This window comes from Neolamprologus brichardi, chromosome 15, assembly GCF_056152115.1.
Source record: "Neolamprologus brichardi isolate AB-2024 chromosome 15, ASM5615211v1, whole genome shotgun sequence".
In the NCBI taxonomy this organism is placed as follows: domain Eukaryota; kingdom Metazoa; phylum Chordata; class Actinopteri; order Cichliformes; family Cichlidae; genus Neolamprologus; species Neolamprologus brichardi.
Genome location: NC_142118.1, coordinates 15,778,701 through 15,803,697, shown reverse-complemented (window position 1 = coordinate 15,803,697; position 24,997 = coordinate 15,778,701). Strand labels below are relative to the sequence as shown.

General features: G+C 38.7%; 1 protein-coding gene across 1 annotated transcript in view; it reads right to left on the bottom strand.

Annotated features, from left to right (window-relative positions):
- The window catches only part of lama2 (laminin, alpha 2), a 222,311-nt gene that overhangs the window by 100,382 nt on the left and 96,932 nt on the right, over positions 1 to 24,997 (bottom strand). Inside the window, exons 15-20 of the mRNA XM_087851825.1 lie at positions 20,788 to 20,892; positions 17,516 to 17,727; positions 16,970 to 17,081; positions 14,735 to 14,848; positions 11,879 to 12,006; positions 8,231 to 8,317 (exon numbers count right to left, since the gene is read on the bottom strand). Of these exons, the coding sequence (XP_087707951.1) occupies positions 8,231 to 8,317; positions 11,879 to 12,006; positions 14,735 to 14,848; positions 16,970 to 17,081; positions 17,516 to 17,727; positions 20,788 to 20,892 (758 nt within the window). The remainder of the gene's footprint in view (positions 1 to 8,230; positions 8,318 to 11,878; positions 12,007 to 14,734; positions 14,849 to 16,969; positions 17,082 to 17,515; positions 17,728 to 20,787; positions 20,893 to 24,997) is intronic.

Genomic DNA, 24,997 nt, shown 5'->3' with positions numbered 1-24,997 from the left:
AGATGCCATCCTGTTATTCTCCCTCTCTCTGTTACTGAAGGAGCAGGTATTGCACTAATATCTTGAAAATACAGTTTTGCTCTGCTTTTATATCCCAAATAACACTTGAAAAATATGTTTTTCCCCCTCAGCTTTCAAGTTTGAAAGAAAATACACAGTGGGTCACCTTGTCTTCTATCTTTCTTTCGCATCTAACAACTACTGCGCATGAGTCAGCAGGTAAAAGCAGGTAAATATAAGTATTGTTTACTTCAGCTTCTAGCACCAGTATTATAAAACACTTCGAATACAAAATTACTAATTAAAGTGCCAAACTATCACAGAAGCCAAAATCCAGTCTCTATCTAGACAAGAACTAAAAATCATCAGCAACGGTCCACAGGAAATATGAGCACTGTTATATAATTTGTTTGACCAGTTAAACTGCTTAGATACCAGTCCAGCAGAATTATTCATATACGTACACTCCCATTACATAAATATGAACACCCAAAGAGCTACAGGGCAAACCCACAGAAATGAAAGGGAATAGAAATTAAAGTTTATAAAAGTAAACCCTTGAAGACTTTTTTTTTTTTTTTAAATGGAGATGTAATGGCTTCAGGCAGTGAACTTCAGGATGCTTACTGCAGGCTGCCCAGCTATTACTCAAATAAAAGCATTGCTGTCTGAACTACATTTATAAACTGGAAACAAAATCTGACTACAACCCCCCCCCCCCCCCCGCAATGTTCATTTCAAATGTATTTGTAACGTTAAAAACCAAAGTCATAAAAAACTGAAACAAAAATGTCCGGTGCTTAACCTATTTTTTTCGTCCACCAGCCAAAGTAAGGTTTATGCCACAGCTGTCCTGAATTAACAATAAATCATTTTTTATGCTTCTGTATTGGTTAATCCACCAGGGTGCGCTCTTTAAAGTCTTTAATCAAAATGATATATTACAGTTTTTTCTGATGGCTTTAACCCTAACTGTGATTCTTACAGCACAATTCCTAAAACTATTAATACTTATAGCAAAATCACTCCCTGAGTTTGCGAAACTAAAAGCACAAACACTGCTTTGCACTCAGTTTGGAATTTTGTAACACACACTTTGCAAAACTGTAGCTACAATCCACTGCACAACACTCTTTTTGCAGAACTTTAAACACAACTCACTGCTTACACTCAATTACCAAATTTCTAACACACTCCTAGCAAAATTATACACATGTATGGCTATCATTAACACTATTTTGCCAACTGTCTGGCACACTTTCACATGTGAAAACTGTTTTAGATAATTAGTCCACTTTGCAATCAGCCTAAGCACTATAAACAGGCCACAGGTAAGCTGTCTATGTGGAGTACAATGGAAGGAGCAGTAAGAGTGAGAAGAGTGAGAATCAGAGGAGGCCGAGGGAGAGGACGTGGAGGTGAAGAAGCAAGAGGGTTAGAGGAAGTTAGAGGAAGAGGACAAGGAGGAGCAAGAAGAGGACGAGGAGGGGAAAGAGGAAGGGTAAGAAGAGTAAGAAACAGAATAACTGATGACATCAGAGCTACAATAGTGGACCATGTCATCAACCATGGGATGACCCTGAGGGAAGCTGGCCAACGGGTTCAGCCTAAACTGAGCCGCTACACTGTGGCAAGCATCATTAGGACATTTCGAAATGAGAATCGGTGAGTACTTTGTAGCACTGCCATACTCTAATGAGAAACACAACAGTACCATACATGCAAAAACACTGAAATTGTTACTTTACAGAATTGCTAGACGTCCAGATGTTGGGGGCAGACAATACAGCAGCGCATAATTGATAATGACACCATCTTTCAAAATATACACAGTGCAAGCATTTCTGCACTAAGTCGTGTACTTGCGCGCCACAGAATAAGAATGAAGCAAATTTACAGAGTTCCTTTCGAGAGAAACACAGAACGTGTAAAGCAACTGCGATATGACTATGTGCAGGTAAGCTAGTGTCATTGGTTCTGAATTTGGAAGTGCATACTGTAGTGCTGTGCATGGGCCTGATGTGTTGCATTTATTTTGTCTTGTCCAGAGAGTGATGGAACTAGAAGCAGATGCAACGGGACATGAGCTACTTTTTGTAGATGAGGTCGGTTTTAACCTCAGTAAAACCAGGAGACGTGGCAGGAACATTATTGGACACCGTGCCATCATCAATGTCCCAGGACAACGTGGTGGTAACATAACCATGTGTGCAGCTATAAGCCAAAATGGTGTTGTTCACCATCATGCAACCATAGGCCCATACAACACTGCACACATTATTGCATTCCTGGACACCTTGCATGACATGCTCACTGTTCAGAGACCAGAGCAGACCCGATATATCATCATATGGGACAATGTTAGTTTCCATAGGGCTGCTTTGGTCCGCAACTGGTTTACAGACCACCCATCCTTCATGGCACTCAACCTCCCTCCATACTCTCCATTCTTAAATCCCATCGAGGAGTTCTTCTCTGCCTGGGGCTGGAAAGTGTACGACCGTCATCCTCATCAACAGCTAGCCCTTTTACAGGCAATGGAGGAGGCATGTGGAGATATTGACCAGGCATCATGTCAGGCCTGGATACGGCATTCAAGGAGATATTTTCCCCGGTGCCTTGGACTGGAGGATATCTCATGCGATGTGGACGAAATTTTGTGGCCGGACCCAGAAAGACGACATGATGTAGGCTGATTGTCTTTTTTTTCCCTTTTTTTTGTGGAATTCCTATTTTGTGTTCTGACTTTGTCTTGGTTTTGATGAGTGTGAATAAACACCAATACTTGAAGTTTGGATCCTTGTTTGTTTACATGACACTATGACAAAAGTGTGACCTCAAATTGACATCTGTACACAGAGAAAGCAAAAGCCAGATGTGTTTTGTATTCATACCATCAGTGTGCAGTTGGCGCATTGTGTGCTTAGTAGATGATGGCTTGTGTGTACTGTTTGATACGAAAATACCATTTTTACGAAGGTGTGAAGAGTTAATCTAGCTGTGTTCGCTTTTGCAAGAGAACTACAATGTTTTGATAATTGGGTGACAGGTTTTCTTATTTGTGTGTAGAGTTTTGCAAAAATAGCCAATAGTTACAAAAAATGTGCTTAAGCAATCAGAAAAAACTGTAAATCCTAATTATTGTTATCCGTGAATTTTCAAATTTGATATTTTACCAAAAGAAGCGGGGAAAGAATTAAAGCACTTTACTTTTTGATTAAGATGCTAAATTATAGTTTTTAACTTGCATTGTGGAAACGTTATTCTTGATTAATTTTCAAATTTGTGCTCAAATTTTGGTATAAAAACGTCAGTTCAGTTCAGCAAATGTTTAGTTTGTGTTTTCTTGTTTTTATGACAGGTGGTCTTAAAAACCAAGTGATGTTTTTGTGCTGGATTCTTTATGTTTAGCAAAAACTAAGCATCATTCATGGATACAAAAATTCCAAAGGGTCGTTAGGACCCTTGATCAAGAACAAGTAAATGTGTTAACTGTCAAACCAGTTCAGGATTTCAATATTTTGCTTTTTCAATAACTTCATTTGATTAATAAAAAGGAAGATGGCCAAAGCCTGGGAAATATATTAACCTGAGAAAGCGGCGCTGTCACACGAGCCGCTGAAACCAAATAAGGCCAAAGCTGAGCTCAGGCTCTACATGCTGAAAAGGGAATTGAGATGAAAGAGGAGAGGAAGAGGGACAGAGAAAAGTAAAAGGGAGGAGGGAGAGCGATCAGATGAGAGAAGAGAGGGAGATGGAGAGAGGGGAAAGGTCTTCACATTGAAAAGAGAATTGAATTTAGAGAGGGGGTGGGGGTGGTAGGAAAGGACAAAGTGAGGGAAAGAGTCAAGAGCAGCCAGCCATTATTACCACTGACCCTCCTTGGTACTCAATAGAACTGGTTTATTAGCTTTCCTTCCCACTCCGAGTGTGTGTGTGTGCACATGTATGTTTCTGAAGCATGTCTGCACATCTTCCTAGTTTTACTGGCAGCATTTTTATTTCTTGAGTTGAGATGAGCTGTTTGTATTTAGTCTTATATGCGAGAGGAATTCAGATGTTAGGGCTTCTATTCTAGTCATGCATACGCGTAGTTACTTGGGCCTCAAGAGGAAGTGAAGGTATTTATAGTGGCTAGTCTAGCGTGCTTGAAGTTGATATTTTTGGAGGGGTTAAACACCTGGTCAAAATCATCAGAGTGTGGAGGAAATGTATGGCGAGCATAACTTGTAAAGAGAGATAGAGAAGGGCAGACGGGCTTGGATCGTAACAGTCGCGTTGTATTCTCAGAGTGATGAATGGAGAGTCGACAACAGGGGAATAAATGCTCAGTTTCTTCTTAATATAATCATTAATTATGTTCGTCTCCACGGACAATAAAACTGTTAAAAGCTTTTTTAATCATTCCATCACAGGCTAAAACAGAACAACACTAAAACAATGCTCAAATTCACACCATCAACCAGTTTAGACTAATTTCCTCATAAAAGAACAACCTGAAATCCTGAATCCTGAATTAACAATTAGCTATTTGAAAAACTATAGTGCTTTAAAAGCACCTGGAAATCATTTTTGGAATCAGCTTTTTACTATAACGTTCAATGAAGTACAAAGTAAGCCATAAAAAGTTGTCAGAGTACTTTTCGTAGTTCACAAAAAGCTTCTGATTAAACGCATTTCTTTTGTGGTGTCATTCCTGAGTCGAAGAGGGCTGTTTCAAGTTTGATGATAATTGCGATGGTGCTGCTGCTAACAGGCCACTGTCAATCAAATCCAATATACAGTAATTGTCTGAACTTTGCACTGAAAGGTTTCATTAAAACCAAAGCACTAATTAATCTGCTGCTATCTAGTAATGCTGAACTAATGCTCTGCCAACACTCATTTTAATACTACTAGCAACAATGCCACGTGAACTGACTATTCCAATCATATATACTCATTTAGTCACCTGCAGTAGTGTGAGGAGTAGCTGAGACAAACTTCATAAACTGGCATAGAGACAAGGTATTTAAATACTATAGTTTGCGTCAATTAAGTAACAGATACTTAATTCCTGTTTTCTTCATTTCTATTTTTGAATGTTACTTTGGAGCCTCCAGCAGCCTCCGTGTTACAGTTTCTACTTTTACTCACACGTACAGCGAGGCTTGACATATGATTACATTTGCACATCTCTTAACATTAACATCAATAAGTAGTATTACGACAACATTAACAATAACCCTCACTTTAATCCCTCTGCATTCTAAATGAGAGGGTGATCGATTAAAGTACATTATATCCATCATATCAGCAGCTAGTTGGCAGCAAGCACCTAACATGACAAATGAAAGACCTTATCTGCAAGACCATTAACATACCGGCACACCCTAAATAGCACCCCGTGACTCAAAGTGTTTTAACCCACATTTGTTAAGCAGCTGCAATAAAGAGCTTTCAGCTATATTCTAAATGACTGTTTATGGACAGGAAATTGAAAAGCAGAATCACTTAGCAGTGAGTGGATAGTCTATTAGCATGGGCGGAATAGACCAGCTTATTTTGTTAAAGCCCATAATACAGACAAATTGGCGCATTACAATTAATTACCACAAACAACAGCAAAAGCACTGTAGATAATGAAGTGTAATGGCAGGTAGTGCATAGCAGGTATCAATTAGACTAATAGAACAAGAAACACCAACTGCTGATTACCTACTTAATGCTGTCATTAGTAATAAAATATTTCCCATTACATCAGCTCCTGTGCGTTATGAGACTGTGCAGTATGAGATCAAAACAACACATGCATGTGGATAGGAGAATGTATACACAGATGCCTTCTGTATATTCAGCTGCAGATCCATAAATTTACTGGCACATAGGCACAAAAGATAAACATGTACAGGCACACACAGACTCCCCAAAATTAAACACCATCTTCTAAATTCATTAAAAGCAGCAACAAGGAATGTTTACTATATTATGAGCTTTTTCCTACTTTAGGATTAATTAAAAACACAGACTGCACCATGTGGTCACTCATTAATACACGGATACAGAAGTAGATTGGAAAGGTGGAGGAGTCAAATTGTATTGGTTGGGCCACGTTCCAGCACGAGGCCATATTGCACAGTGGCTGGAAAGCAATGTGGTGCAGATGCTACTCTATGACAGACAGAGCTGGCAATGAGTCAGTTTACTTTCCAGTGGCAAATGAGGTTTATAAAAAGACTCAAAGGCAGACAGAGAGATTCTGATGTGGAATGCATGGCATGCATACTATTCAGGACAGCGAACTGAGGCGCCACATCCTCCAGCAGCAACAAATAGAAAAGCTCGGGTAACTGCAACTGCAGAATTTGTCATCATATTAGCCCAAATGTTTGAGACTGAGACTGTTTATAAATAACAGTGTAAATATACCAACCAGTTGTTTTATTAATCTGTTACTCTCATTAAGAAAAACATATGAACATATCCTTGCATATCTGTAAAAGCTGTAAAAGCTGAAAATGTAAACACTAATCTATGCGGCATTAGACACAGTGGTCAGTTGACTTCAATGGCAAACACCAGAAACTCAGTGGTTTACATCATGGTTGATACGTTCCCATCAACCGAGCAGCCAAGATTCGACCTTTAAATTTGTTAATTGAATTTGCTACTGCTACCAAGATCTGCACTCTCATGGCACTCATGGCTTTTGTTTCCAAGGATGGGCCCCAACCTTCCAGTGCCATCAGGGCTAGCTGGTTAAGCAGGGGCATTGTTACATTGTTACCCAACCTCTTGGGTCTGATAAATGTCGGGTGCTTGAACCTGGTGTTCAGTTCCTCCTACAGCACCAATTTTACTTCTAAAAAGTGACCCATTTGCCTGCTTCCATTCCAAAACTGCCTCCAAGCCAGTGAACTGGGCTTCTTACCCATTTAAAGTTCAAGAATAAGAGGTTAAGAATGTTTCAGGCCCAAGACCGAATCATTTGCTATACAAGATCGAACTATGAGATTTGAAGAGCAGTTCAGTAGTGCAGTAATTAGCACTGATGCCTCACAGCAAGAAGGTCCTACGTTTGAATCAAGCTGCCTTCAGTGTGTTGTTTGCATATTCTCCTAATGCTTGCATGGGTTCTTCCTGGGCACCCATCTCTGGCTTCCTCCCACAGGGTAAGGGTAAGGGTAATTGGCAATTCTAAATTTGCCATAGGTTATCTAATAAAAGAAGATGAATGAATGTGGTTGAGAAGTGCAAAGAGAAGTGCACTAGTTTGATTATAGAACATGATTACTACGAACACATTTTGAGCTTTAGACACCAATTTTTAAGAATGTAAGAAATCAGCACATGCCCAGGGCGAACACTTTTTATGATTAAAGATGTTCTTTTGCTATGTGACGACAGTGCAAACAACTGAGTTTATTAAAGATTTATAAATTTATACAACAGAAAACAGCTTCTGGGTTGCCAGGCTGTGGTGTAGAAAAAGAAGAAGAAAAAATACTTCCAAAAACTTGTCACTAAAGAAGCTCATAAAAGTGTACAAAAACAAAACATGAATCAGATCAGCACATCAAACATCCGGTAGGCCCCTTCCATCTAGCAAAAAGCAAGAACAAGGCTTTGTATGGAGTTTATTAAATGCTTTTTTATATATATTTATATGAAAAACAAACATAAGGAAGAGGACTCTTAATAGCACATTAGAACTTTAGAATTTTAACTATGAGCTGTTTTATTTTAATACAAACCAAATGTACTGTATTTGAGTCAGCCTGGGTGGTGAAATGTCTATATTTACTCGGTGCGTGTCATAACATGACAGTATAGCCTGAAGTTTCAACAAGCCGCATATCCAGAGAGAAATATTTCTCATTAGTTTTGCACTGGTGAGCCCATAGCTAATGGAACAAGAATGTCACTCAGCTAATAAAATAGATGGACAATGAGACAGAGTACTCAAGAAACAGTTAATGAGCAGTAGTTTCTCCGTTTTCATTAAAAAACAAAATTAACAACTGACTATAAGTCTGGTTTACTTTCTGGTACATCTAATAGTGCCACTATTTGGTCATGAAACATACTTTGCTGGTTTGAATGCATTACACTAATAGATGTGTGTTTCTGACAGTGACATTTAATTAAATAATAATGAACTTAGCTGGGCTAAGGTGAAAATTAGGCACATAGTTCAGGCAGAGTTGTGTCAGACCTTTCACAGTTTCTAAGGGCTTTGACTGTGTGTTACCTGTCGCATCGTGGTCCTGTGTAGCCAGGCCGACACTGATCACACAGCAGCTCTCCGTCTTGACTCAAGTGGCAGGTTGGACTGAAGCTACCATGGTTCCCGAGATGAAGTTGTTGCGATTGTTGTTGAAGTTTTTGATGAGTTTGGTAGCGTTGTCCCAGTGTGGCAAAAGGCAGGAAGAAGAAGAGAAGACAGAGGCGAGTTAAGGCCATTGTTTGCCTCCTCATATACACATTCACACCTGTTTCTCTGCTTTCTCTTCCCAGTCCCATTCACACTTTGAATGACACATTCACTCACACACACATTTTAATTTCCTCTCCGTTTTGCACACACACATGCACGCAATCCTGACTACGAAAACCCTCTTCCACCCTACAAAGTGTAGCCTAACGAACTAAGGGACAGAGAGAGAGAGAGACAGCGACAAAGTAAAATGATAGTCTCTTTCCCTCTTTCTCTCACCCTCCCACTTCCAAAAACTATAGATAGTTCTGCTGGCTCAGGTTCCAGGCACCAGACTGACTCACTAGCTGACTGACTGGCTCATTAATTGTGTGCTGGCTCACTGAGTTACAAATCACATTTCGTTGGCCAGAGTATGCGGACAACAAAAACTGAAAAACACTTTCTCCATAAAATGTAAATAATTCATAGCTGTATAAGAAGAGTTGTATAAAGTTGTATATAGCCAAATTGCAGCTGTGCTCATTTTAATGCTTTATTGCTAAGTGTTTACTGATGTCACAGAGCAAGGAACCTGAGGAAGAAGCTATTTTGCGTCACACGAGTTGCCCCCTGGTGGTCATTAAAGTGATGCAGTTTTAAAGCACCTTTAAGGATTGCGCTTTTGTGTTTCTTATCTGATTTTGCCGTGTGGATCATTAGGTGAAGGAGGCTGCTGCAGTTTAGTGGTATTGCAAGGGCCAGGATGGGAAGGTTGTCACTGGTCTGCAAATATATCTAGGAAGGTAGTATCTGCAAAATTAACATTCACACAAATTGCAGGAGACATGAATATTCTCCAGCTGAATAGTGTAGTGAAATGAGAAGATCAGTGTTTTTACTTAACCTGGCAACAGTTATACAGCCAGAAACTGAAAATGAGACTACTGGTTGAAACTAAGGCAGAAAAAAATCAAGGGTAGACATACTGTTATATTTTGCCTGAAGCTGGTACTATAGTATGCTGATATATCAGATCAAAGCTTAACACCAAATCCTAAAAATCAGAAATGTGTGAATCACTTTTTAAGACATCATCAGGAATTATTTGGGAAAGGCTCCTGTTAAGGTAGCAAAATCATAAAAAACACATTTTACTAAAATAACATCTTTAAAGCTGATAAACTGATTAATACCAAGATTAAAATACAAATAATAATAAAAATAACAGAAAAAAAGCAGGCCATGTTATACTTTTTGGAAAAATTTGGCACAATTTTAGGTCGTAATGGCAGTGAAAAATGCTTAGTGAAACAGACATATACAGTTTTATCTGCAGATTTTTAAGGCCTGCGTGGATACATAATTGACTATTAACTTCCATTCAACTACAGTGATTTACATTTTAAAAAAAAAAAAAAAAACACACAAAAAAGACAAAAACACGTCCTTGGTAGTTAGAGAATTAATCCCAGGCATAAATTAAAAAGAACAGCAATCAAAAACAAAACAGTTTTTTTTTATTGATTTGATTAAAAGTCTTCTCCCCTGTTGACACTAATCACTTCATCAGATGTTCATAAGAGCTCAGACATTACAGATAAGTGGAACAATCTAACTAGCTATTTTGGTAAACATAAGGGACTGGATGGCTATTTTGAGGGGGTGAAAGGCATGGCTTCTCAAAGCTATTATTATTGCCAGGGTGGTGTGGAGGCCTGAGGTATCAGAGAGTTGTGTCTTACTTTAGCGCTTAGGGTTTTGAATATGTCACGTCATGACTGCATGAGAATTCTCAGCTGTTGCTGCCTGTGTTGTTTGTCCATGCAAGTCCCATAGAGCATCACACCCTGGTCATTTAGAAAATCTGCGGCTCAATAATATAATAATATAAAAACTGTCTGAAGTTGATCATTTCTTACATTTACTAAAAATTAACTGCATAATTTATTTTACAATTTTTGCCTTTATAAGATTGGACTTTGTATGAGCGTCTCTCTACACCAATTCCAGTGATACTATTATTCATATATTGCTCTGAGGAAGACCCATTTTGCATTTGCAACTTAACCATGGATCTCAAATTCAGCTTCAGTATCATACTAACCCTCCTTTTATCTCAAGAACCTTTACAGGAGATGACGGCTGGCTCTGTGACTCAGAAACCAAAGAGGAGTTCTCAGTCAAAAAGTCAGAAGTGCACAAGTCTAAAGGTGGCACATCAAATCAGAAGCACGAGTAGGAGCACGCTCATTATTTTTTGACAGGGTTGTGCCCTGTGAATTTGTCCTCCATGATCAGGCTTTCAACAAGCAGTCTACCGACACATCCGGAGGGAGGGCACTCCACTGGAATAGCCCAAACTATGCCAAAAGTGTGCTAGAGTACCGCATGTTTTTTTGGCCACACCAACACACCTTCACTCACTGCTAGCAGCATTTCCCTTATTCGCCTATATGAAATTCAAGTTGAAATGTTGGCTTTTTGACACGCTAGAAGAGCGGACATTGCGTGCACTGCAGAGAGTGCCAGGATACAAAATTGGACTTCCAGGGAGAAACGTAATAATAACACTTGCTCTGAAGTGCACAAGAGATGCATGAGGAGGACACCTTGAAGAAAAGATTATTCAAATTTACACCGGCTGGTAGTTTTGATTTTAATGACTCCACTTTGTGAAAACATCTTTGCAAAAAAAACCCCCCAAAAACTCAAAACAACATAAAATACTATTAAATGATGTCATTTATGTACTATGTGTATGCTTCATGAATAAACCAAATCAGACGTGTGTAAATAAATTCTTATAAACGATGATTTTTTAAACTTTATCAACACGTGTGGTCCCAGAGGGAGTTCAATTTAATAACCGCATGTAACCAAGCAATGTGCCTACCCCTAGACAACATATCAATGTGTATGCTTTTTTAATAGCTGTGGTTTAAAGGTCTTCATGTCTGGTAGTATTTTTGCATCTCTTTGGAAAACTGTTGTGTGGTGTAATCTGAGCATCTGTCATTCAAGTCTGTGATGTAGCCACAGCATGAGTAGCTTTCCATATGAGAGGAATATAATGCTAAAGGGTTTTCAATCCCTTAATGACTTGTGGGAGGTTTGCATTTTCTACTGTGTTAAGGCTCCTAGTAGAAATTATGTTGATTCTAACAGCGACAATGACATTTCCACCCACAGGGATAATGTTTCTCCACTTATATTTATGAGTCTACCTGTGGTGATGATATTTCCATTAATGTCATTACAATTATATTCCCACCGAGAGTGATGAAGTCTCTAGTTGTGGCGATAACCTCTAAAGACCACACACACACACAAAAAAAACATGGTGAGAGTGTCAGGAGGAGACGGGAGATTATTAAGAGAAATAGGGACCGCAGAGTCAGGTGGGTCAACAGTGATAGATTGAGGCATTTGATTAAATTGTGCTGCCCTGGCTGCATTAACCCCAGGGTCTTCAGAACCTACTTGTTGCTGGGAATATTGAGCGGGCAGGCACAGGGTTGACAGTCCGCAGGTGACCCACGGGTGGCGTTGCCATAGTAACCTGGCAGGCAGGTGTCACAGTAGGGGCCAGCAGTGCTGTGGGAGCAGTCCTGGGGGAGAAAAATGGGTTAAAGTTCATTTGAGTCAGGAGAGCAAGTCAATTTCTCTGAGGATGCAATTTCAAAGATAAGTTTAAGCAGTTTGTGCAATGATAAAAATACCTCAACAACATTGTGCTATTGTTCTGTTGAGTCATTTAGGAAGGAAAAAACCCCAAAATAAGACCAATTTTTTATTTTCAAGTAACAAGGAATTGTCTTGGAAACAAAAAACCTCTCGAGTATTTGTTTTATTTTTTTTTTAGCTGTGCACATGTTATACACATCTGCAGACCAACTTTGCATCATTTCCAACAGTCAAAAATGCTAAAGACAGACAGGATTAACAACGAACTGAACCTGTACCATACTGAGTCAAGCCATACATGTGCAGTTAATAGTAAAAGGGGATGATTTAAGTTGATACTTGGAAGAAAAAGAAACTAGAAAGAAGGACGTTAGACCAGATCTGCTTTTTTTTTAGCATAACAGTTTTTTTGTTTCTAAAAGTTAAAGGTTAGAAAGATAAAAACTAAACAGTTCACACCTTTGGAGCTTTATGCCATTGTGGGGGTGGTTTGCATACAAAACTACACCAGAAAATCCTGGCAACACAAGCAACGCCAGCAGAACCAGATTTTTGGAAAAAGGTGACCTCTGACCTTGACGCACCTATGGTATCAGTTTGAAAAGCCTAGGTGACATTGGTCGCAGTTTATTGTGCTCACAAGATTTTCTGTAAAGTTGATCTCTGACCTTTACCTTGAGGTCAAGTTCACCGAGATTCAAATTTATCTGAAGATTTTAGTAGATGCAACTGCGATATGAATTTGAAAATCCTACGTCACCTGGCTCTCCAGTTATCACATTCACAAACTTGTCACCCGCCAGGCAGGGTGACAACAATATGAGGTCTAGGTAAATGAGGCAAGTAAGATGAAAACAACTGCAGACACACACATATAGCCGGGTAAAGGATGACTAATTGGAAACAGGGATGAGGAACGCCACAGGTGAGACTAATCAGGGCAGAGCATACAATCACAAGGAAAACTAACAAAGACAGGAAATAAAATCAACAACATAAACAGACAAAGAATTCCAAAATAAAACAGGAAATGGTTTAACAGAAACCCAACATCATAACAGTCAACCCAAGAATATTTTACCTGCAAAATTGTGAAGGCTGCAAACAATATAGTTAAGGCCAGATTTAGTGGCAGTATAAAAAACTCTCTGAAATTAAAAATCGACAGCCCTCGATACCCAACGGTTTCTAATGGGAGGCTTCACCTTTATATATTAAAACACAGCGATGCTTCTTCTGTTGCATCTTTTTAATCTGAATTAAGAAGTTGCTTCCAGAGAGAAACTCAATATTAAAACCTGCACTTATACTGTAAAACCTTCTACTTCCATTAGTGCTCTTTTGTAATTGTGGCATCGCGACTTATTTAATAAGACTAAATTCTTCAACACTGAGAACGTAAAATAGAAAATCTGAAGATTTTTTAAACCGTAAAATTATGCTGTATCTATAATAGACAGCTCTTTTATTGGCCAAAATCTTGGTTGTTTTCATATGTCCAGCTGAAGCGCCGGTGGTACTTCTGAGCTAGTCTGTCCATTTATATGTCACCTTATTCCAAATCATTTTTTTTTCAGCTCAAACGTCCCATATGGTGAAACACAATGTGACACATACACAGTGTGTTAACCTGTATAACCATGGCATCATTCAGTCATTCAACCCGAGCTGGAAATCAAATTCCTCAGAAAAGAGGTGTGTTTGTGTGCAGATCTGTCTGCCACTCACTGTGTATGAATATGTATACAGAGGTTGTTTATGTGCTGTGAGTGAGTTCACGTCAAATTGTCTTCCTCTATGTGTGTGTGTGTGTGTGTCAGAGAAAAAGAAAGCGCCTCCCTGCCTGTCTGTCTGTCTTTTTCTGTGTGTTGGCCTCCCCCTGACACATCCCAGCATCCTCCTCATCTATAATGAAACATAACATGGCAATACAAAACTCATAGATCGCTGTGTATGTGTGTGTTGTGTGTGTATTCTGGTGTGTATGTGCGATGGTAACTGACAGCTTAACCCTAAGGCAATGTGCAGACTGGGGTGGGTGCATGTGAGCAGATGCACATAAGAAGGCCAATCTGGAATGTTTATTCATTTCACACTGCAATTCCTGCCTTCACCACTAGATGGCAAATCCAGGGAGACTTCAACTAATAAGAAAAAAACTCTTTTGTATACATAAAAGTTCATTTATGTATTCCATATTAAGTCATGCATTTAGCTTCCGAGTGTCTTTCATTTCAAACCTCTCACACTCAGCTAACTCAACCAATTTTGGAAGATTTTCTGCAATTCCTCAATTAATTGGACACATTTTAAAACAAAACACTGAAAAAAAATATGAATACATGTAATCCATGGCTTCCAAATAAACAATTTAACTCCCTTAATTACTGATTAAAAAAAGAATGTGGTTAATGAAAGTATTGAGACTTTTCAAAACAAACAAATAAAGAAAATTGAACTCATTAATCATTACTCTTTATTACATTTTAATGATGATAAATAGGGTTAGATCTTTGAGTATTAACTTACACATAAAACAAACACATAAAAGCAATAATCTGACCGAAAATAAAATTTAAAAATAAAATAATAAATACAAATGATGAGAAAAAGAAACAGGTAACATAATTCACCCACTACTAAGCTACTTACCAAGCAATGCCCCGTGACTTCATGGCATTGTGTTGTGTGTCCATGGCAGTGACAAGGTTCACACACCCCGTTATACAGATTCCCGTTTACCCTCCGAAAACCAAGCACACACGCCTGAAACACACAGGATCACAAAGTTAGAAAACACAGAAAGCCAGACGGAGTGTCTTTCTTCAAGCTGCTGTAGCGTAGAGTAATTACATGGTGATCCTCTAATTAGCACCTCAAGTGTGTGTGTGTTTCTGAGTTCAACACTTGGAATATTTTTTGTGTGCGCTTGTGTGTGACTTTCAAAAGCATGATGCTGTCAGCTAAAACAACAGCACATCAGCTGCATTCTGAGAATAAACGGTAATTTCCTGTTATTGTTTACAGTTTTCTTTGAATAAAGCAAATCAAATCTCCATGAGACAAATTTAGGAATCACAATAAAATTTGAATAAAATCATGCTCTGAGGTATGTTTGGATGTTTTAGACTAGTTAAACAGTCCCCAGATAATATAAGCTGATCCATAACATTTCCAACCATCTGTCTGAGGAGCCTGGAAAGAAATGGACAGGATTTCTTTAGGTTTCGTGGAGATGTTTCATCTCTCATCCAAGAGGATTCTTGAGTTCTAAAGAAAGTTCCAGGTATTTAAACCAAGTCTTCACGGGACTTTAAAAAGTCACTTTCTTTCTGAGCTCATTCCAGCTACCATGATCTGGATAACTAAAAGCTACACAGACAAACATCTTTTCACTTTGAGTACAAATCCCATCTGGAATATGTGCATGGACATAAGGTGTTATCATGAATCAGGACACTTCTTTTTGATGTATTTATGAAAAACGAATGCACTAAAATTCCACCTGAAGTGCAGTCAAGTATTACCAAACATAATATACAGTATATCCAGGAATCAGTGCACTAAATGCCTGTAACACAAAACATTTACTGAAAGAGACTGTCGTTTGTATGTATGGGTGTCTAAGCCTTCAGTTGATGACCTCTGCTTGTGCCTCACAGGGATTATTTGTACATGTGTTAGCATTAGCCACATTTAAAAGTACACATGTGATGTTCTAACATAGAAATACACACCAACATCATTAAGTGACTGCGTACATTTCAGTGCGGGTTTACAATCTTTTGACTAGGTACTTTCTTGCACTGGAAATTTTTCTAATCAATGTTTCTTTGTGTTTGAATGATTTTTTTTGGTTTATTTTTGCTTGTTTGCAGTGCAGTGGTTAGACCTGCCATCTTACAGCTACAGCCTCCACAGCCTTTCTGTGTGGAGTTTGCATGTTCTCCCAGTGGATGCATGGGTTCTCTCCACAGCGCTACAATCCAAAGATATGCAGTTACGCCAAACAAAACTGAACCACATCTATTCATCAATGCCCTTTCAGTGCAACAAATGTTGCTCCGCTGAGGCAATGCTCACACGTCTTATTCGGTTCTGCATGAACTCAAGACTATAAAATATTTTCCCCACAACTAGAAAAAAAAAACAACCAAACTGTCATTCATAAGTTAAAATGATCTAAAAAAGTTAGGTCTTAGCAATTCAAACGTCTGAGAAAGCAACGTATTGTTATTATTGAAATTTGAAAGAAAATAATAACCCCAAATTTTGACTTATGGCTAGCAAAAAAGTGTTTGTCAAAGAATGTGTGTTTCCTAGGCAGAGACAAGCTTCCAGGTTTTCAGCAACGCTCTCCAGAGAAATTAAAGCTAACCACAACTTTCTTCATGTTCTGCAGAAAGCTTCAGACTTCCACCTAATGTCCAGGCGGCTCTGTATCCAGTAACTGTGGTTGATTCTTTTAACTTGTAAGTCTACCTATCCACCTTTTGCACATTGGATTGGATGTTATTTTGTCATACAAATGGAATAATTAGGTATGTGTAATATACCTACTTCTATTCAGGATACATTTTGCTGAATTTCTTTCAACAATGCCATCTGAAGCAGAGATCTTTACTAATCTCTTGGCCTGATTGGATATTGAATTTAGTTAATCAGTTTTGGTTCTGTTCTTGTCACATTTGCTTTTAATCCCTTCTATATGTTTTATTGTCTGGTAGCATCTTGTTTGTTCTATGTGCTTGTGTCTATATTGACTGTAGGTATAAATGTTAGTATGAACGGTTGTCTCTATGCATTAGTGCTATGTATGTAACCAACCAACCTTGTGTGCCCATTGGATAAGCCGTTAACACAAATGGATGAATGGTGTGTATTTACCTCACAAGAAGTTCCACCATATCCATAAGGGCAAGAGCACACTTCTACAGCTGATGCTCTCCTCTCTCCTCTGGCAGCGGGATTTGCTACCTCCATAGAAAATGAGTGGAGTCTGCACACAGAGGGCACAGAAATACAAATATCAAGCAAAATCATACAGCATACTGGGAGTCTGTCCGCCTTCACAGTTAAACATACAGCTTGTGTGTAAACAGGGCAGTTTTGCTGATAAGTCTTTTAGAGGTTTTATGAGCCGAGTTCATTCTCTCAGGCAGATTTTACTCTCAGACGGCAATAAGCTTCGCCTATAAAACCACCATCTTTATGTTTAGGTTGCACAAGGTTAAAGCCGTGATATTCACAGGCTATAAGAAGGAGATGCCTCAGAGTCTTGATTCTGAGCAAAAATTTTGTTTCCTACAGCTAAATGAGACTAAAAACTTCTGATTTTACAAGCTTAATTTTAATATAATGATTTATTTTACAGCGTATGATCAATACGTCATGATGGCACACTTTGAAATGTGTATATGTTTGCGTACCCACCTGTAAACAGCGCTGCGTTCTGTGCTGTAAGAGGCCCGCACCATCACACTCGTCACTTTTGCCAGCACAGACAAGAAATCTCTCCGACTAACTGGCTGTGCCGTCTCTGAAACCCGGAAGTTCTCTGGCAGGAGAACTATGTGACTGGTGCTGGATGAGGACGGGTAGACAGGCTCGCCAAACCTTTTGTAATTAATCTTCATCCCTCCTCCCTGGTAGAGCAAAAGAATTACAATTTGAACTTTTAATCTCATAAATGCAAAACATCGGCATTCCCTCTGTTGCTTTTATGACAGCACTGACATGTGCATTTATAACTTATCTAAAAAAAATGAGTGAGAGTGAAAGATGTGTCATTAGGTAATGAGCTCCAGTTTATATTGACATACTGAATGGACTAAATGCAAAGTAAATTGAGCCCAGGCCTGGTATCTGACTATCTCTTGTTGAGAACGGATCAATGGCATGTAGTGGCTAACACAGAGTGACAACTACTTATGGAGGGAGAGAGTGAGAGAGAGAGAGAGCTTACTATGCCAATAAACCATTAAATAAAAACTAATTGAAATGGGGGAGGTGGGGGAGTCATAAAGACGGTGAAACCAGCAGCACAGCAAAGAGATGCACAAAATCAGAGGATGACAGAGACAAAGAGGGAAAATGATAGAGTCAGCTCACTTTTATCTACCAGTAAGAAAATGAATTCAGTTAAAAAAATCCCTTAAAAAGACAAACATCATTATGTTGGTTCAATTCTTAATACTTTTTAATACAAACATTTCACTGCTTACTTAGATCACAAAGGGTTTTACAAAGTTTTTCCTGAAACAAAATGAGAGGCGGCTCAAGACTGCGTTTCTGTGTTTACAGCATTCTTTTCTTTCTTTATTTACACACTTTAACTGTGCTAAAGTGGACTGATTGAGTGGGCATGGATCGAGAGGAAGGCACGGAAAGCAACAAAGCCACAGAGCCATACAAAGACAGAGAGATTATTATCTATTCAGATGCCGACTTCTTGCGAACAACACACAAGTTTCTTCTTGCACTTCACAAAAACAAGCAACAAAAAATATTACAACTCGATGCAGATATGCAGCGTAAACAGCGGGGCAGAAAAAGAGGGAACAAAACGAGACAAAGGCTGAAAGAGAGACAGTGAAGAGGGAGAGAGCTGGCTGACAGTGTGTAGGTGGTTCATTATTGTCATCATTTGGAGAGGCTTTTTGTTGACAACAAGACCGACACTTGTCCTCCTCTCCTTCTCCTCCCATCTCCTCCCAGTCTGTCGATCTCACTGACACATCTTTAAATAACACAAGCTCATTGGTCTGTGACTATCCGTCTCACAATTTTCCTTCTTCCTCATTCTCGCTTTTGTTTATTTCCACGTTCCGTTCTTCACTGTTTGTTTCTTCTTTTCCTTTTTTCATTTTCACTTCCTTTTGTGTTGTTTCACACCCACCATTCTTCCTTTCAATCTTTCACTACTTTTTCCTTTTTTGTCAATTTCTTTCTTTCCCATCTTTTATTTCACTTTTCAGTCTGCCCTGCCTTTATTTGATTCAAAGTCTCTTTTTCTTTTCATTCCCTCCTTTTATGGCTTTCTTTCCATGCCCTTTCATCCATTCGATCCATTCTTTCTCACCTACCGTACACAGTACATAAATGCATGCATTGTTATGACACATCCAAGATATGTCATTAAACAATTGGTTTTTTTTTTGCCTATATTAAATTCCAAAGTCCAGCTGCAGGACAAAGAATATCGTATCGCCGCTTTCTCTTTGCAATCAGTATGTGAGACTTAGGTGCTTTCACATTTACTGCAGTTTATTTTAGATCGTTTCTGAAAACCCTTCCAACTATTCTAATTAGAATTCCCACTTCTTCGAACACTAGAAAGTTCTGTGTGCAAAGTAACTGGATCCTTTCTACAGCTCCAGCACAGAGGACACACATACACACCAACCTGTGTATTGTTTTGTGTGTACCCCATGCTCTCACACATACACAGACACAATGTTGTTTAGTGATATGAGAGATATAAACAGTTAACTAATAGCGTGGCTGCTTTGCTTATTGCTGCCATACATCATATTGCAACCTGCTCATTATACAGACATACCGGGAGAGAAGGGGCGAGAGAGTATATCTGCATTTTTTATTGCTAAGTTCAGCAGTTCTCCTCAGGCTGCAGCTGCTTGCGTGCGCGCATGTGTGTGTGACTGTCTGTCTTTTCTTAACTGTTTGCAACTTCATTTAGTGGTCCTCATGGTCGCAGAAAACAGCGCAAAAACAAGTATACAAAAACAGAAAAAGTCACACTTGAGTTACTCTGACACCAAAATAATGTATTTGCTGAGTGCTGGGAGCAGTCCTTGTCAACCCCTTTAACTGAAATAGTCAGTTCAGTTGGATCTCATTCCTGGGCTCTACCGCATGGCTGTTCCTGAGGAGTCTCCCAAATGCACCAAGACAGTGTAATATAGGAATCAAAAAGTAAAACAAAAAAAGACACAATTTAAACCCATGCATATAGATTGCATGGATATGTTGTTTCAGGCTAGAGTCACATGGGCATAGAGAACAGTTGGGGACTCCCGGAAACCACAGATCACTAGGAAAAAACGTGTATTCCCTTACTGGTCGCCTAGTGGCTGCTAGAGGTCCTTCCAACTATTCTAAATGAAAAAGTTCCACTTCTTCAAACATTGGCAGAAATTTCTGGCTGTTGTTGGGAAACCAATTGCTAAAGCTCCAGTCATGCAGTTCCCCTAGCAACCACTGGCATTTGCAATCTCCAACCAGTTGGCAAGTGGTTGCTGGAGGTTGATGGCTGTTGCTATGTGAAATCAGTCTCAGCCCTTATTGTGGCTGTGGATTGAAGACCGCAACTTGAAATATTAAACTAAATAATGTATTAGAGTTCAAAGGCTTCAAAAGGTGCTGGTTGTAGCGGCAAGGCACAGCTTTCACTTTAAGTGTGAATGTTCTCAGTTTCCAGTCTGACTGTTAATAAGCAGCTTGCAAGTGATTGCAGACAAGTCTGTGTCCTCCATGCAATCTGATAACAACCACCAATAACGACCAAGATTTATTCTGCAGTTTCACTGGGTGACAACCAGCAAACACTCGCCAACTGCTTAGGTAGTACACATTTTTCCCTATCAGGTGGTGGTTGCCGACCAGTCTCTCCATTACCGTGTAGCATGTTGACAGTAGTTTAAGTTTGCAGCTACAAGTAAGTAGTGAATTGTTTAAAAACTTACCTCTATGATTAAGTCAGGCTCTGATGTGACTCTGATGCTCACTTGTTCTTGCTGCTCTACAGTATAAGACACGGTGAAAATAACATTCCCACCGTAGGCTGAAAGCTGCAGAATGACAGAGGCAGACAAAACAAGTTAGAAAGTCAAGTTTGTAATAAAAACAACACCTTTTGACCTTTTGATTTCCCATGCTTCGTAGCTCATTAGACTTAGCTCACTATTAGATTGATTTAAAGGTCCATGTTTCTACTTTATTTGACGCTAATAGAGCGCACGGATTAAAAAGCGAAACGTGACCAAAAAACCATAGTGAGAGAAAAAGTGACAAAGAAAAAATTTGGATGTAGAGGCAGGTTAACTTAAAAATGTTGAAAATGTTGACAAAGTACATTAGTAGGAAGAAAAAAAGCCTAATACACTGTTTTAAACTAATCATAGTCTCACAGAAAGAGGTTTTTAGAAAATGCAAAAAATGTTATCTAGTCAGAGATTTTCAGAAAAGTTGTAAATAAGTACAAGTCATAGACAAACCCACAATAACACAGAAAAACCACAACGTCTTCATCTAATAATGACGTTTTTCCCCTAAAATAGTTTTAAAATGCTGAAAACATGAAGAAAGCAGGTACGTGCTACAATCTTTGTTGTCTCGAGTTGTTTTGGTGCAGCGTTTCTGTCGAGTCCACAGAATGAGCTTTAGCTGGAGAAGTGCTGCATCGGCATGATCCTGAAATTTATTATTCTGCTTCAACCTGAACAGTAATGGGTGGGAGAGCGAGATAATAATGCCACCATAAAAACAGAGAGAGGGGGACATTGAGGATGAGGGGGAGAGAGACGAAGAAATAGAGCTGGAGACAGAAAGACAGAGCGAGTGAGGTAGTGAAGGAGGACGAGTTAGGCTTAATGCCTCTATAAACCTCTTACATTCTACATCATTACACTCACTTTTTAAACCACGAGGCGGAATCACCGTTTTCACAACTGACTGAAAAACCACACACACACACACACACACACACACACATACACAGATATATCCACACCAGTGTGCCTGGAGGTGTACTTGGTGGATATTTTATTCTATAACACTTATCCTCTATCTACCTCCATTTGCCGATTTGGACTCCAGAGGACAGTAAAATCATAGTTTAAACCCACACAGCCCACACACATCAGACACTTGTGCTGCCCGACCTCCTCCTCCATTAGCTAATCAGCCCTCTAGCATGACCACTGCATACACGCTTAGTTTCTCATGCAAAAAGAAAAAAGTCTGAACTTCATTCCAGTGCAACAAAAAGGACGATAAGCTACGCATCCACTTCCAATGTACTCACTAGACTACAGGTGTAATAAATGGGATCAGGACAAGTAGACGGGAAAAAGTAACTTTTGGTGATCTCGTCACTTTTTTGAACTCGTTGTGGACACTACAGCTACCAGCACTTAAAAGATAAAGCAGAGACACAGATCCTGCTAAAAAAGCACAACACAAACTTCATACTTTGACCAATTAACAAAACTACATATATTACTGTGAAAATTTCATAGCATGCTTTTAATTATTTATTTTACTTAAACCCGCATTATTTTATTTCCATGTTCATTTTGGTCACGTTGAGAAAGCACGAGATAATATAAATACAACATTTGAGAATTAGCATTAGCATTAGAAATAGGGTTTTTTTTTTGGTAAATATAGGGAAAAATACAATCCTAGTCCCTATCCTTAATGGAAATATCTGGGAATTTAGAGACCCCCAGTGTGTTAAACAAGTAGTCAATAGGTTTGTCTCGTCATTCACTGATGCTAGACAGTGTATATAGGTTTTAACCTTTTTTGAGGCATCAGCAGTTACTTCATGATCACAAGCCTAACTCTAACCCTAGGCAATCAGAACATGTAGTTTTTGTTTTTATTAAATTGTTCTCCCAAGTCTTTGCAAGCAGGGAAAAAAGAAAATAATCACTGTAACAGGGTTAGGGTTGGGGCTTTTCATGAGAAACAGCTGCCTGCTGCAGATGGAAATAGACTGATTAGTGGTGAGACTTAGTCAAACAGCAAGATTTAGACCTTCGCACAACATGCAGATGGACGAGGTTTTGAATTTTGTTTTAATCTTGAATCCTGTTACTCTTTTATTGATCCGCTGTTTTTTACTGTACTCCTTTTTCTCATCTTTCTTTGTCTGTGTGTGTTTGTGTTCCTAATGGTTCTTTTTTTTTGTAATTGATTTTTCTTGAGCATCCTCTGTTAATTTATTTCCTCTCTTGGTTCTATTCCTGCCCTTGTGATTATCTGCTTGACCCTTACTGTTGCGTGTGCTTAGCTTTGGTTTGAGCTGGAGATGCTAAGATTCCAACTAAGGTTTTAGGTGGGAGTGGCCAGAGTGGTCAGGAGTAGATGTGAGTATAGCTTGTGTTGAGTGGTTTGGAGACAAAGACAGAAAGGCAAGCCTGAGATGGTTTGGACATGCACAGAGGAGTGATAGTGGATACAGGATGTTGAATATGGAGCTACCAGTGAAGAGGAAAAGTATATAAAATAGGGTGATGGAGGCAGATAATCCACAGTGGCAACCCCTAAGAGGAGAAAAAAAAGAAGAAACTAAGTTTAGCTTTAGTTTGTTTCCAACACTTTTTTTTAAAATTGTGAGTTTAGCTTATACACCTTTTAGTTTTTGTGAAATCAGCTCGTATAATAAAACCCAGTTTTAGCCTAACATTCTGTCTCTGTCTGCATTTTGGTTAATTATATATAACTTTTTTCTCATCTTACATTTCATTTGCAGTATAAATGTTGACTAGTACAGTTTTCAACACTCCAGATATGAGCTGAAAATACATTATAGTCTCACAGAGCCCTGATTCCCGGGCTTTTTAGCTTGTGGCTTATGAAAACAACATTTGCTTAACAAATTTATTAGACCACTTATCATAAAAATAAGAAAACACAAATATTAAAACTAAAATTACATTTTGATATACCCAAATTTGAGTCAGCATAATGGACTTGTCTGAAAAGTCAGAAATTATTAGAGCAAAAACATTCAATGGCTAAAAATAAATGTTTTGCTCTAAATGATAACTGCAAAAATAACTACAATTTGTCATCCTAATCGGAAAATAATAATAAAAAAAAAAACAGCATAATAAAATAAAATTTTGCTCACTTGTAAAGAGTGTACACACACTGGTTGATTAACAGAGACATAAACACATTATTTTTATTATAATAATCAATATTGTTATTTTAGTTTAGCTGTGGCATCAACACTGGATGTCAGTCTAATAAATAGTACTGTAATTCTGTATGGTTACATCATGGAACCAAAAATCAAATACTGTCTATCTCATTCACATTTGCTGTTACTACAACATAGTGCTTTGTTCACCAGTATAGGAAGTGCAGGCATAGAATAAAATCTAGATAAAAACACAAGAAAGTTGCACAGATCTGTAAGTGCTTCAACTTACTGCTCCAGTTGTGCAAAGAGCTACTACATAAAAAGTGGATTTGCATGTACTATACTTTTTCTTTTTTCTTTCTTTTTACCTGTTTGTTGTGTTCACTAAGCATTCAGCAGGATATGACCTGAAAACTAACAGAAAAGCTTTTTCACTCTGATTCTCCATCCACTTAGGACTCCTGTATTTTGCAATTTACTTCCTTTGAAATTATTGACATTTCTCAGAAAAACTCATTTCTCTGATGCCGTCCACTCAACCTGGGCAACAATCAAAGCTTTTGTCATGGCAACCTGATGACCCATCTCTACCCTAGGGGGGAGTTGAAATACAGAAACACAATACAGGAGAGAGAAAATGGCCAACAGAACAGCACAGCAGGAGAGAGACATACGGGGAGGGAGAGGAGAATCATGTGTAGTGGAAACGAAGGAACAATAAACACTCAGACACACACGCACACACACAGCTGCAAAAGACATCAGTGAGATCCCTTGTGAGCTTGATAAGCCTGTTATTAACTGTATTAGTGGTCAGAATAAGAAGAACAAGACATAATCCCCACTGTTAAAACCCTAATCAAGAAGCTGACACAATCTTCATTAGAGTGAAACCCTTTGTCACAGCCACGGCTATATGAGTATCATACAAGCCATTCAGCTTACTTCAATACTATCTGAGAAAAGGGATAAAGCAAAGTAGTTTCATATCAAAACAGAAGTAGTTACTGTAAAAAAAA